This window comes from Notothenia rossii, assembly GCF_949606895.1.
Source record: "Notothenia rossii genome assembly, chromosome: 3".
NCBI lineage: Eukaryota > Metazoa > Chordata > Actinopteri > Perciformes > Nototheniidae > Notothenia > Notothenia rossii.
The window spans coordinates 87,130,745-87,146,457 of NC_136901.1; the positions used below are offsets into that span (position 1 = coordinate 87,130,745).

General features: G+C 41.9%; 1 protein-coding gene across 1 annotated transcript in view; it reads right to left on the reverse strand.

The window, feature by feature from the left end:
* The window catches only part of fstl5 (follistatin-like 5), a 167,490-nt gene that overhangs the window by 92,181 nt on the left and 59,596 nt on the right, over positions 1-15,713 (reverse strand). The window contains exons 3-4 of the mRNA XM_079667637.1: positions 7,302-7,498; positions 2,338-2,458 (exon numbers count right to left, since the gene is read on the reverse strand). Coding sequence (XP_079523763.1) covers positions 2,338-2,458; positions 7,302-7,498 — 318 coding nt within the window. The remainder of the gene's footprint in view (positions 1-2,337; positions 2,459-7,301; positions 7,499-15,713) is intronic.

Consider the following 15,713-nt stretch of genomic DNA (forward strand, 5'->3'; position numbering starts at 1 on the left):
GAAACTGAAACAGGCTCAAAAAGACGTGCTCGCTGCAAACTGTTTAGCCCATATTCTGCACAATGCAACAAGATATGCAGCAAGCAACTTGGATATTGACATTGAAAATGTTGTGCTTAAGGTGTATAGCCATTTTAGCATCTCAGCTAGCAGAACGGCGCAGTTGAAGGAATTCTGCGAGTTTGTGGAAGTGGAGGAATGCAATCTGCTGCGGCACGTTGTCACGCGATGGTTGTCTCTGCTGCCATCTATTGACAGAATCCTGAAGTGTTGGAGACCCCTGACCAGCTACTTTCAGAGTCTAGGTGAGGAGGAATGCTCCAAGATTTTGTGGAAATGCTTTGGAGAGGATGGCAACGAAGTATCTGAGATGTATTTTCTCTTCCTCAGTCACATTCTGAAAGTGTTTTCAGACTGCATTGAAGCACTCGAGGCCAAATCATTCAGCATAACCTCTGTGTTTAAGGTAATGACTGAACTGAAAGGGAAACTTGAGAGAAGGTTAAAGGACACATTTTTTGGCTTTGCTGTGAACAACAAACTCAAGCAGCTAACCCCTGATCTGGCTAAGAAATGTGAGGCTGATTTTCTTGTTTTCTATGAAAGAGCCAAGAAATACTTGAGTGAAAGGTATGACTTCTCTGAGAACAGCTTTCATAGTAAAGTGTCAAAGCTTGGCCTCACAACTGCTGTGTCCTATGGAGAATACAGTGATGCAGTCCAAGCCTGCAGCCTGAAAGACATTGACATGGATGGACTCTATGAGGGATATGGCATGGTGGAAGCTATTCTCAGCTCTTCAGAAATGGAAGGATGCCACAGTGAGGAGCGGTATCTGAAACTGTTTTCCAAAGCAGAAGTCCCACTTGTGAATCTGAGGAAGATCAGCGCCTACATCTTCTCCATCCCATGTAGCAATCATGTAGCAATGCACATACAGAACGTGTGTTCTCAATGATGACCTCAGCATGGAGAAATTAGAGAAATCGTCTGGATGTGGACAGTGTCAAGGCAGAGCTGCACATTTGTGTCAACTTCACATTTGAGTGCACAGACATGTACCAGAGACTCCTTACAAACAAAAAACTCTTGGAAGCAGCCAGGAAAGGGCAAAAGTATCGTAAATAGACATTCAACTTGTGGTTAGTACACTAGAGTCTTATTGTGTTTTGAGTGTGAAGGATTCAGTGAAGCCAGGATAAAAACTAAAAGATAATCCCAAAGTGTCCTCCTTTTTGGTGTTATGGAAATGGCCACCCTAAGTCGGAGAGGGTGCACAGCTGATTGCAGCAGGTGAGTGGAGGTTGAGCCGGGAGCCAGGAGTGACAGCCACCACGCACACACAAACAACACAGACAGGGGGAAACAAACAAACACAAAGGAGACGGCTGGAGCAGTACAGCCACCACAGCGTTACCTAATGCAACTCCACACTACGTCTTATGGTGCCGTGTACCGGAGGGGAGAGAGAGAGAGCAGCGAAGGGGGGGGAGAGAGAAGTAATACGGTTTCCTGATAAAGCTGTGGAGAGTATGTGCTGCAGGGAGGTGGATGCACAACGCACCCAGGAACGAACGCTAGCTCCGGTCCTTTTTACTGTGGACTCGATGTCCTGACAGGCGGGTATTTGTGCAACCTGCACAAACACAATACTGCACCGTGATTACAAATGGTGAAATACAATGTAAAACTAACGAAAAATACCAGCTCCTTAAAACACAACCGCTCAACTCACCGCAACTACTAACTATACCCGCGGTCAGAGAGCGGAGATGTGTCCCCTGTGTGATGTAATATGACGCGTTTGACGTATGACCTTAAAAAAAAGCCGTTTTTAAAAGCAGAGCTAAAAATTGCTCCTTTCCCTCTGAATTCCTGCCCTTATGTCTCGTAAAACATATCAAATCCTGCATTCACTTTTTTAATTGTCATTTTCCAGCAAGTTTAAGCATAAATGTAGAAAAAAAAAAACCCTGCAAGATGCTCTTTAATTAGATAACCTTTCTACCTTGTATGGGAGGAACCAGGAAGAGAAGCTAAGTATTAATCAAATATAACATTTAAAATGAATAAATGGAAATGTCATTAGATGAAAGTTTTCTGTTGAGGCCAAAACGTTTGTCACAACGATCACAGAGTAAGATGATGGAAGCAATTACTTAGTAGAACTGAAACATCTCACTTCTTATCATTGCTTGTCGTCTTTGTTAAAAGTGGGCACAACAATATGCTGCCTTGTCCTACTCCTGGGACATTGTTAAGCCTTTGTCACACTTCACAAACTTCCAAAACATTTCTAACGGTATAAAACTTTTACCCAGAAAACTGTGCACTTACCCAAAGCCGTATAAAACTCCTCTTTTGTCAGGTGCTCGTCGTCATTGACGTCGTTGTACTTGAGCAGATCGAACAATGTGCACTCGGAGACATCCTTGGACAGACCTTCTTGCTTGATAACCTTGGAGGACAAAGAATTGATGTGTTATTAAAGACAGACTTTTCTTTCAACAGTGAAAAATGTTTAAAGATAAATGTATTTGGCAAGTCTCAAATTCTGAACATCTTAAGTAAAATGTTCCCTGACAACATATTTTAATGTTTACAGCCTTAATATCTGATCTGCAATGTAATATCTGCTAGTAACATCAACAACAACCATTCAAGTTTTGCGAGCTATATTTATGAACATGATTAGTTTGAAGGCAAGATTGTCGCCTGGTTTAATTGATGGTCACTTTTGTATCTACTCATCAAGCATCAGATACTATAAAACTAAGCATGCTTCAAAGTTTAATTAGAATGATTTGAATGTATTTCACGGATACATATTTATAATATTTGCATTGAGTGTCTGAACCCTGATGAAGACAGTTTTGTTGAACTTCTTTAAATACAATTAAAAAGGTAACACATTATCCTCTGAAGATTAAAACCATGAAGTAGCATTAAAGAAAATATACAATAAAGTAAACACTTAATACAAGTATAAATTGTACATTAGAAAAAGTAGTTAACGTTTGCTAACTCTGAGTGTTCTTAAAATCTACTGTTTACTTTGAATAGTTTGGATACGCTCTCGGTATAAGTCAACGTTAGGTGCCCAATCTCAACATGCTGAATGTCAAAGTTGATGAAACACAAACAGTATTTGCTGTCATCCAAACTGAAGCTTCGTCAAAACAGACGGAGACTAGGCCCCAAACATTGTGCAGATTTGATCATCATCTGGCTAAAGCTTGGTCTCACTTATCCCCCTCCGCGTGGCCCTGGCAGTGAAACATCCATCATGTGAAATCAGCTGTCAAAATGCTGATCACAACGGACGGCTTTATACATCATGCATCGTCCGTCGGATCGCTGCACTTCCCTTCCCTGAGGACCGACCACAATGTAGGGGTCACCTGTAATGGCATATCCTCCATGGATTCTCACAAATAACGGTGGTATACACAAGAGCTGTGTGTTTCTTTTGTACATGATTTATTAGCTGGTTTGTTTCCTTCTATCTGTCTTGAAAGTATTTCATAATATTCAGTTGATCCAACATTGAGTTAGTGGTAAGGAACACTTCAAATGCTCTTCAGATTCCTCAGGTATTGAAACTCTAAAATATTCTTCACTCCCTAGTCCTTGCTTTGACTTAAAGTAATGTAGGTGGCCTTTGAGAGATTTGTAAGTGGTGTAGGAGTCGCATGCTTTGATGCTTAAACTCCATTTCTTAAATATTTCCTGACATGACATTAGTCCCCACGCACAAACTTTAGATTAATGTTGGTAACTGCAGATATTTGCGATAACTTTCTTTCTGTGGCAAGTGATTATTCAACCACAGTAGGAGTAGCAAGGACATATTTCCCAGCTTCCATCAGCCCCCTTGAGCGGAATAAAACTGATACACATCATCGGAGCCATAACCAAATGTAATGTTTATTGAGAATGCAAAACTAGGCATGATTTGCAAAGCTAATAGATAGAGCATTGACAGGTTAGTTGAATACAACACATGTCAAACACATACATTAGTATAGCTTCATAACATTGTATACTCATTTGAGTGATACACAGGACTTAGTTGGTATCATAAGCATTATATTATAGCTACAAGTTGGTGTATGTAATTCTAAAAAACACAGTAATGGTCACTATACGTTCAAGGCTGTTGGCAAGATCAAACTGTATCTGAATCCTGCTGTCTCTTACTATTTCTATATAAAACCATTTGATTCTGAACCTGCATTGTTACTAGCTTAATAATATAATTATGTTCATTCTTTAATCAGTTGATATGATACAAATGTGATTGTCTCTTGTCCTTTTTTACTCAAATTGAACAATACCCTAACACTTCAACAACATTTCAAAGTCATGCTTATCCAATTTCTCCCATTTCACTGTAGAAAATGTCCCGTGTTAAACCTCTGTATGAATTCGCCAAAATCCCACGCATGGTTAAGAGCATGTTGAAGGACGTTGGAGTGCAGACCTCGTCTGTGGGTCACGTACACAGTATTTTCAAATATGTTGCGCATTCATTAAAAATGTTCTGGTCTAGACAAGGGCCATGATTACCACCGTAATTGCTCTGGTCAGGTGCTTAGAGTGTTGGGTGCACACTCATTTCATAATTAAAATCCAAATCTTTATCAAGATATGTGCAGATAATAATTGTGTTAAACGACAAACAAGCACTTTATTTTCAAAGCCGGTAGCCTTTTGTTTTAAGCGTCTCTAATTGAAAAGTTTAAAAAATAAATACTTAAAAAATAGGGAAATCAGATATGTGTGTATTACGATCGACATCTTTATCCTCCTTGTTTTTAGACACAGTTGGGATGGACACACCTCAGTCGCTAAAAGTTATCCTTTCAGGCAGACCTTCTTTATGCAATGAAAGAAGAAAGAATACGTTTTGACTTGCCATTTTAAAAGGGCACCCAAGAATCAAAGGGCAGGGACAATTGCTCCCTGTGCCCCTTCATGTGTACACTCTCGCAAGTCAAGCAAGCCAGGCTGAGACATTTACATCCCAGAATCTCAAATGTGAGAAAAAAACACTCCAATTATAAAAGGGTGCTTCAGGGTAGGGGGGCAGCCGCCATGCTTTGATTCTTTTCACTGGTGATAAGAGTGTGATTTTCTTCGCAATGGTTATTTTTTTGAAAAACATTAGATTTTGCATAAATTAAATACCCTTTCAACTTTTGTCAATAAGGCAAAACTCTGCTGTACTATGCAGATTTCCCTGACAATTAAATCTAAGTCAATCTTTAGACATAGTGTATGATCTGTACAACTCACATCCCCTGAAGAGGAAAGAAAACTGCATGTCCTGAGCAATTAATTACTTTGAAATTGCATTACGTTGAAACATTTTAATACACCAACATAAAAACTCATTAAACACCCATTCCATAATTAAATCCAGGCGCCCTTATGTGGAGGCATTATCTAACCGCCTTTGTTTATTACCAACATTTAACAGATTGATGAAGCTATTTTGCTTAGATATTAATCATGCAATAATTCATAATTTATAATGCAGTAGTTTGGATGTGAGGTGAAAGCAAGCAGAAGCTCAATTTCTCCAACAATGTTTAGGCTATAGATGTGTGTAAATAAAACCACAAAGCGCATACCCATAATCTTGATTTAAAAGCCGAAGAACATAATGGAAAAGTTGCTAACCCAGTGTTCCCAAACAGCTATGTGCACCTCAAAGTCTGAGAGGGCCATGAATGTATTCATGCGTGCAAAAAGAACTCAGTTGGAAATCCTAAAAGGGCCATCTGCAATCTAGTAATATTTAAATACTCACTTATCATCCTCTCTTTGAGCATTTTTTGTAGATTTGAACTGTATGAAGTGTATGAAATCTGCCAACATTCCCATAAAGTATGTGTCAAGGATAAAAAGGGGATGTGGACTTGAGGAGCCCCCAGAAAAGAAATTCTCCATCTGGACGTTTAGTATTACTGACTAGCTCGTGTCTTTCAAACACCTCTGGAGAGTGACACATCTTGGCATGCAGGAGAATGAGTGTAATATCCAAAAGCTTTTAAGGGCATATTCAAATTCACATTGAGGGCATATTGATAATATTATTCCATAAAACACAGCACAACATGGTTTGTTGACTTTGCATTTCATTCACTGAACATCGATTTCTGTCGTGCAGGCGCACGGCACAAAGTAAATTTAAAAACATGTAAAAATATGTAAATAATATGACAAGAATATCACTACTTTTGAAGTGCTATTTGGATGCTTTGAGCCTAAAATACTGAAATATATTCAAATGAATCCAAGGAGAGCTCCCCTGTTGAGCAAGTTGAGGGCACTGACAGAGCTAAGCAAGGTGACCCCCGTGCAGATGGGAGATCCTACTGGATCAGCAGGAAACTGACCTCAGGACAGGAAGTGGTTTCATGTTTCTGAAAACCACTGTAGGTTGCTTACACTTTCAATTATTTAAATACTTTCTGCATTAAGTCAGTCCTAAGGTACTGGGAGATGTTATTTGTTATGCAGAGAATCTTCCTTCCTCGTGGCAGACACAAACCGTCCCTACTGGTGAAAAGACTGCAGCCTCCCGTGAGCACAAGAATCCTTTTACCCACATTGCTTTTCAAAAGATTTACCTACTGTAGAGCGGCGCACCACTGCGACCAGAGGGAAGGGTAGGAGGAGTAAAATGGACACAATTATGACAGGCTTCAATGCTGCTTGTTTAAACACCAGAGCACACAGATGTTTGGTTCTTTTGTGTTCTCCATTTGGAGGGATGTTCAATTATAAATGAGATGTGGTTTTGACAGACTATAGAGGGGCTGTATATAGTGTTAGTAACCCTAACCCCTAAGCCTACATTTATATTTGGGGGACACAATTAAATTAAAAGGTCTCCTTTGAATTAATAATACATTTGAAAACCTCATAAGATCAGCTCTAGTTATTGTATATTAACTTAATGCCATTAATTATCTGAGTACATTTTACACTTTCTTTTTTTTAAACAAACTTGTATTGTCTTTTAAGGCTAAGGTGGTTAAGGTAATTGAGAAAAATGTTGGCCTATTTGTAATACTCTTTATTATGTATCCAATCATGTTACTAAAGGCTCTGTTTGAGTTTTGGCTTGCAAGACATGTGTGCGTCTATTTTGCCCGATTTTGCATTTTTCACAGCTATTTTCTTTGCAATAGAGTTGGCAAATGATGGGCTGGAGAAAAAAGGAATTATCTTACTCGTGCTGGCTTCTACCTAGCCAAGCTTTAAGCTCTTCTTTTGTTTGATAGCCTTACCTGTGAGAGCTCGCTGGCATCGATTTGACCATTGTTATCGGCATCAAAACGTTTGAACATCAGATCAACCAGGTGCTTCCTGGCTGCCATGTTGTCCTTGTGGGCCCCGTGGATGTTAGACCCCATGTATCGCTTGTCATGCAGATCCAAGATCTTGGTTTTCAGTCGACGGTATTCACTCAGTCTGCAGTTATCATCTGGAAAAGACAAAGAGGGAAGGCAAAATGGTTAGAAGAGACAGAGAATATTCATAATATACATTTAAAACAAGAACTGTTAAAGCTGAGAGTGAAGTTTGTCGTTGTTTTGTTTGTATGATTAAAAATGTCTGTATTTTGGCAGGATGCATACAAACAGATATTTTATGAATATGTAAATAACTCCCGTGTGCTGAAAAAGCGTTGAACTTGTGATTTCTAGAATTGGATGCAATGTTTCAAATGTCAGCCAATTAGTACCTTTGAATACCAGAATCCCCCTGAAGACGTATATGACTCAACAATAAGCTGCTGTTTGCATTCAGCAAAAGCAAAATCTGAGCTTGTCTATGATTGTATGAATCACAATGACAAATGCTAAGGATTAATTTCCTGAGGGTAGCACAAACAGTGACAGTCGTGCAGCATTTCTCTGCTTAAAAACGAAAAGAGCAGCAGCACAAAGAAACGGATGAACAGATCCATCACCGGGTGTCAAGAGCTAACCCTGACAGCAACAGAAAACATGATGGCCTTGTATTTACAATCCGCCATCAAAGGCTGCAGATAAAATAAGTCAACTACAAGAAAGGTTCAGCGGGGTAGAGTCGAGGCGAAGAGAAAATAATGACTAGAACCACACGTTGACACATGTCACATCAAGTTTGCATCGTTAGATCTGGAAGTGTTTCTCCTCTAATAACGGTTGTATTAGCTGATGTCAACCAACCCACAAGAAAGGCTTTGTTGTTCACCGAGATGCTTCTCAGATCCCAGAGGAGGAAGGTGACACTTCTGCCACTTCCTACGTACCTATTCGGGGGAAATAAGAGATAATAACAGCTGTATGGAGTCTTCTGCAAGACTAATTAACTTTTTTGTGGGGTGATCAGGGGAGATGGGTTTAGTGAGAGCGGTAATGAGATCTTCACAAAGTAGAACTAGGGGCTGACTGAGAGCTGATGAGTAGTAAGGAAGAATCAGAATGACCCTAGAGACGAATCACGTCATTATCTGCCGGGTAGGATCTCACTTTCGCCATAAAAATGTCTTTCCTTATTCCTTCAGTGAAACAACTTGAGAAATCAGCGTGCGTTTAAATGAGACTTAATCTTGGTGGTAACCATCACTGGGGTTTAAGAGGCTGAGATAAGTTCTCCTATCATTGTGTCAGTAAAATCAATGGGGTTATTTCAAGCCATTTTCTTTTTTCATTTCTATTCTGTGTGACCTTGTAAAGTCCAAAGGTGTAAAAACGTCATTCACTGGTATTCAAATATGTATTATTGTGGCCAAAGCAGGTGTGATATACAGCAGCTAAGAGCCTTTCTTTGAAGCTGAAGAGTATATTGAAAGCATTTGTGGATCTTTTCATATTCTACCAAACATAGACAAAGACCTCACTGTATATTACAACTGATTTTAGATGAGTTAGCAAACTTTCTTTGTTCTGCAAGGTCAATAGCAATTTTGAAGAGGGCAAGCGCAGAAATAGAGCCATACGCTTTAAGTTACAGATGGGTGAAATACAAAGTAAAAAAAACCTGAGGAAAAGAGTTGAAACACGATGAATGCAAATTCCTTGACACGCGAGGGCTCACTGAATGGTTTGATGATTTTGAAAATGATGTGAATAATTTGCCATGGCCTTTTGCAGTCACCCCGTTCAATCCAGTTTATACCCTTAGGAAATGTTCACTGACAATGCTCTCTGCTATCACTATCGACACATCAAATGAGGAGAAAAAGTGTTAATTATGGAGTACGTATAAAGAGCTGGTCGGGGGCTTATGGTGGCCCAACAGCTTACTTTACTTTGGTATGGGCCTTTTTTGTGTTTTTTATAAAAATAAGTTGTTTCTGGGCTGTTGAAATGATGCCAAAAATGGAAATCACATCTCGTTATGCTTTGTTTTCTAAAAGCGACTTGGTAAACTGATTAATTGAAAGCTCACATAGCCAGGTGGAGAGTATTAAACAAACAGTAAGCAAGGAGCCCAGAATATGTCCTCCGTGAGTTTTTGCGGTTACACCTGTCATTGAGACACATGCTGACTTGCTGACAGGTGTTGGAGTTGCATGCTCAGTCTGAAGCTTCACGGAACTAGCAGTGTGAACAACAACAGTGGTGACTGGTGAGCGTGTTTTTTCCATGAGCGACTGCAGACAACTGATAATAGGAAGATGTACTAAATCATACAATTATATTTTGACTGCAAGAGTGAAATCTTAGGAATGGCATCAGCAAGTCTAAATTATCAGCTGTTATAGTGCAGGCCGTTCACACTGCAGCATATCATGGGACGGGGTCTGTTTTGACAAGCGTCAGTGCCAGAGAAGCTGCCTTGGTCACAAATGGCAGAATGAATAAAAGATAAATGGCTGCTGGAATAACCAGGGGAGATGAAGGTCAGCGGCGCGCGCGCGCGCGCACACACACACACACACACACACACACACACACACACACACACACACACACACACACACACACACACACACACACACACACACACACACACACACACACACACACACACACACACACACACACACACACACACACACACACACACACACACACACACACACACACACACACACACACACACACACACACACACACACACACACACACACACACACACACACACACACACACACACACACACACACACACACACACGCTCTTAAATACAGTCCCCCAGCCACACTGCATCCGAACAGTACATGTCCACACAGGGGAGTAGCAGCATTAATTAAACAGTGGCTTAAATAATTTCTCTCAAATGTAACTAAACCAAAAATGTCCTTAGTCCAAGCAGGCATTTAGGGGAAAAGTCAGTAAGCTTTCGAGCAGCCTGCCTGCTTTCTCTATTTAACATTCATCACTTTAGAAAAACGATGTCAGTTGATTTGATCGAGGATGCTTTTTGACAAGCTAGGGCTGCAATCGTAATGTTGATTGATTGTCAGTCTGTCAAGATGCCAAGATTTAAACCTCAAATTAACTCTGTCAAATCATCTGCTTTTTCCTGCTGTGTCATTGTACAGACGGCAAACAGACACATGATGGTTAGGTTGCAAACATCTATCAAACATGTCTCTGAATCACCAGTAAACCACCATCAAGACTGAACTGTTTTTTATCTTTCTTATGCAAAGGATGTTTTGAATGTTTGGTATTTTAAGAAGCAGCAAAAGGTGTGGCAGCTGTACTGTATTTAACTATAAGTGTTTGTCTCTTGCATGTTGACACCCCATCTGTTCCCTGACACAGATTTAGCCCACATGAAGGACAAGTGTGATTTTGGCAGGAGTTGAGAAATACCATTTTGTGTTTTCATACACATTCACTTCTTACAAGCTGCTTTACAAAAAGGCCAGTCCTACTTCATTTAGCCACAACCTGAAGAAGAATGGCTGATATTGAAATGTATTTTTTAATTTGTGTAGTTGTAGTTTTCCCTGAAGGCCATAAAGACGTGAGGTGGATTTTCATTCAATCTTAGAATGTTCCTTTCAGTCATCTGCTCCTTTTGTAATACATACCAATGACAACTCAGCTCTTTTATGAAACATCCAATTACAAGCTGGGTAAACACAAATTCGAGACAAAGTAACAGTGTTGTAATAGAACCATCAACTGTAAGACTCCCACAGGAACACTTGAGTATAATGCTGCCTTTGTCAACATCATTCATGGATAAAATGACATTTTCCAGGGACGAAATGTTCAGTAGAAAGCAGCTAAAACGGAATTTAGTAGTTTGGTTTGAATATGAAATTACTTACAGGAGCTTGTAGACTTCATATTTCACCTTCACAGTTTAGAACATCTTTGGAATAGTACATTTTAAAACTATCTTTAGGACAAAGCGTATGTTGGTATTTTCACAGGTTAAAGTACGTGAAGGACACAGACGTGTTGTTTGCCTTAGACTGCTCAGTGACCTTGCTTTTGACAAATTTCTGTGGTCACATAGGGTCCATGTGGCAAGCGGCCTGCCAGGTTCCACTGTGCAAAACAATTGCCTCCTATTCATTGCCTTGAACTGTTCATTTAATGTGGAGGTCAAGTCCCAACCTGGATAGAAATAAAAGTCAGAGTGAAAGGACTTGTATGCACTTTGCAGATTGTTAGCAAACCATATATCTGATTCAAGCCATGTGTGACAAATAGCAATACAGTAGCTGCAGGCTGCTCTGCTGAAAGTAAAGAACGTTGTTATATAAATGCAAAGCCAAGAGTTAATAGCTACTGTCGCCAACACTCACTTTTATTGATATGCTTGCTTACTTACTTTAACTTGGACTAAATGTGGCTTGACTCAGTTTTGTGTTTTGTGTTTTGTGTTCGGGTCTCCCGTGACCCGTTTCAAGTTAAAATTATATAATAACTACGCTCTAGTTTTTTTTATCGGAACAAGGCTTCATGATATCCTCCACAACAGTTATATAAACACCACAAAACTGATTATTTGCCAAGTCTGAAGGTCTCTAAAAAAAAAAAGTGTATAATTTGGTGTTCGGGTCTGGGGAGACCCAGCAGAATTGTTTTGGGTGACTCAAGGTCAAATGTGGCCCAATCAAGACTCACCTTTGACTTTAGACACCCCAGCCCCACCCCTCTTCATCCACTGTAACAATAATTGTTTGCAACATGCACCTGGTCTCCCCTCCCTCTGCCCCCCCTCCCCCCCACGGGAACTCCACCTTTCTCAAATAATATGTACACTAACACTTGAACCTGAACACACACATGCACGTGTGCAATGTGGTGTAATGTGTTTTGGGGCCATAAAATAAAATTGCAATAGGATTGTACGGTTATGAATGCATTATAAGTTAGTTATGATGTAGTTAAAACAATACTGGATTTTTTTTTGTGTGTTTTGGACTGAGATAAATCCTGGGTCAAAATTGACCCGCGAACACCATGAACGGTAACGGCTTTTGAACACAACACAAGGGTTAAAAGGCGTAATTTATTAGGTATGGTTTCTGTTCTGTTTTAATGGCAAATTATTATTAAATTGTGTTTTAAAATCTTTGGATGTCCTTGATTTAATAATAATAATAACTTGAATTTATATAGCGCCTTTCATAACCTCAAGGTCGCTTTACAAAGAAACATACAAGGACAAGGCATAAAACATAAAAAACATACACATAAAACAGGGGGCAGAAATGGAAGTGTAAGTGTGGGGGGGGGAGTGAGTTATTGTTGGAAGGCGAGTTTTAAGGGTTGATTTGAAGATGTCGAGAGAAGGGGCGTTGCGGATTTCTGCAGGGAGGGAGTTCCAGAGGGTGGGGGCAGCGACACTGAAGGCACGGTCCCCGAAGGTGCGGAGGCGTGAATGGGGAATGGAGAGCAGGCCGGAGTCTGAGGATCGAAGGGTGCGGGACGGGATGTATGGGTGGAGGAGATCTGTGAGGTACTGAGGGGAGAGGGCATGGAGGGATTTGTAGGTGAGGAGGAGGAGTTTGTAGGTGATGCAGGACTTGACCGGGAGCCAGTGGAGGTTGAATAGAGTGGGGGTGATGTGCTGCCAGGGCTTGGTGCGTGTGAGAACCCTGGCAGCTGAGTTCTGGATGTACTGGAGCCTGTTCAGGGTTTTGCTGGGAACCCTGGACGAGTCCGTAACGGCCCGTCTACACTACAGGCATCAAAAAATCTTGAAGCTGGGCGTGTCTGAAGCTTGGCGATTTTTTGCGAGCAACGCAACCAACAACCAATCACATGAATCTCCCGCCCCCGACATACAAAGCAATAGCAATGTTAAAACGAAGTAAACTGGATATAAACTCTCCAAACAGGCAAAAAACCTACCAGTTTCACCCACTGTCTCTGCCACCTCCCTCCATGCCTGGTTCCTCCGGTTTGTATACCGGTAAATAGTTCTGGTCGTAAAGAACCGGGTGATTTGCTACCATAATATCTCGTTTGGAATATGAGGAAATTAACTGCGGTCTGGCTCTCCCAGCTTGCACGCGGTTTGATTGGCTGCGCTTGCACTGGCGGGATTTGCATAAACAGGATTTGATTGGCTGATGCCAAGCATCGAGCTTCAAAAGTTGAACATTGTTCAACTTTTGATGCCGATAGATGCTCGTGATGCTTGCAAAGCCATGCCATGCTCCCCACAATGCAGTTCGGCGAAGATTATAAATCTTCTACGTCACACCATTCAAGTGAATGGGCGAAGCGTTGAAAGCATTTTTCGATGCCTGTAGTGTAGACGGGCCATTACAATAGTCCAGGCGTGAGGTAATGAAACAATGTATCAGCTTCTCAGCAACAGAGTCGGAAAGTGATGGCCGGAGTCTTGAAATATTTCTGAGGTGGAAGAAGGCTGATTTTGAAACTGATTTTATGTGGTTTTGAAATGAGAGGGTTGAATTCAAGACAACACCAAGGTTGTGGACCTGAAGGGATTTGGAGATGATGGAACCGTCGATGTTGAGGAGCAGATCTCCAACCTTCCCGAGCAGTGCCTTGGGGGCCACAACCATGAGCTCAGTTTTATCACTGTTTAGTTTGAGTAGGTTGGTGGTCATCCAGGTTTTAATTTTGTGTAGGCAGTTGATTAGTGACTGAGGGGGTAGATGGGAAGAAGGTTTTGTGCTGATGTACAGTTGGGTGTCGCTGGCATTGGAGTGGAAACAGAGACCATGGCTGCAGATGATATCACCAATCGGAAGGATGTATATTGTGAATAGAAGGGGACCGAGCACCGAGCCTTGGGGGACTCCATGGTTGACAGAGGCACAGGGGGAGCTGCAGCCAGCATGTGTGACAAACTGTGTCCGGTCCGAGAGGTATGAGCGGAAGAAGGAGAGGGCGGACTCAGTGAGGCCAAGGAGTTCAGACAGGCGGGTGAGGAGGATATTATGGGAGATGGTGTGAAAGGCTGCAGAGAGGTCAAGGAGAATTAGTGTAGTGATGGAGCCTGAGTCAGCTGCGATGAGGAGGTCATTGGTGATTTTGATCAGGGCAGTCTCGGTGCTGTGGTGGGTCCGGTAGGCAGATTGAAAGGGTTTATAGAGCTCACGGTTGGACATGTGATGGTGGAGTTGGTCGGTGACTGCTCTTTCCAAGATTTTACTAAGGAAGGGAAGGTTGGAGATTGGCCGGTAGTTGTTGAGGTCAGTTGGGTCAAGTCCGGGTTTCTTCATAATGGGGGCGGTTTTGAAGGATGTCGGGTAGATGCTAGTTAGCAGGGAGGAGTTAATGATGTCCATGATGGTGGGCAGAACAGTTCGTAATGTTGCCTTTACTAGGACAGTGGGTATGGGTTCCAGAGAGCAGGTGGAGGGCTTGGCCTTAGAGATCAGCTTAGCCACCTGGACAACATTAACAGGGGCGAAAGCAGAGAGGTGGCAGTATGAGGAGCGTGCCGTTGAAGCAGCGGCGCTTGGAGTATGAGCTGTGTGAGGAGCAGGGGGGGCAGGTGCGCTAAGATGCAAGTGGATGGAATTCACTTTGGCCTGGAAGAAATCCAGGAAGTCCGAGCAGAGGTCACGAGCACCAGGAGGTTGTGGGGCAGCAATGGGGCGGAGTAAACTATTTATTGTTGAAAACAGTTTTCTTGGTTGATGTTGTTGGTCGTGGATTATGGTTGAATAGTATTGAGCTTTGGTCCGGGTGAGTGCCTCCTTGTAGGCCCTTACATGGTCCTCACGGTGGACAGCGAGACCAGTTCCTCAAATGAGTCTCAAGCCGGTGACAAGCAGCCTTCATGGAGCGGAGTTCGACAGTGAACCATGGGGCAGGGCAGGTGTAGGAGACGGTACGGGTTTTGAGAGGGGCCAGAGCATCAAGGGTGAGCCATGGTGTGTAGGGCAGGTGCACTCACTGACTTGATGTTCCTGAAAGTGATGGTGCGTTGTGAACGCTGCAACGGCAGGGGAATAGGTAGAGAAAACCAGATGGCATGATGGACGGCAACAGCGAGATCTAAAACTTGGAGATGGGTAGGTTCGGTGCCCACTGAGCACACTAAGTCCAAGGTGTGGCCCTTAGTGTGGGTGGGACCTTGGAAATATTGCGTGATGTTAAAACACTCCAATAGTGACAGAAACTCAGCGGCAAAGGTGCAGGTGCTGGAGTCCACGTGGATGTTAAAATCACCTAGCAGTAGTGTGGATGGGGACATGGAGCAGATTGAGGTGAGAACCTCATACAACTCAGACATGAATGAGGTGGAAGGTT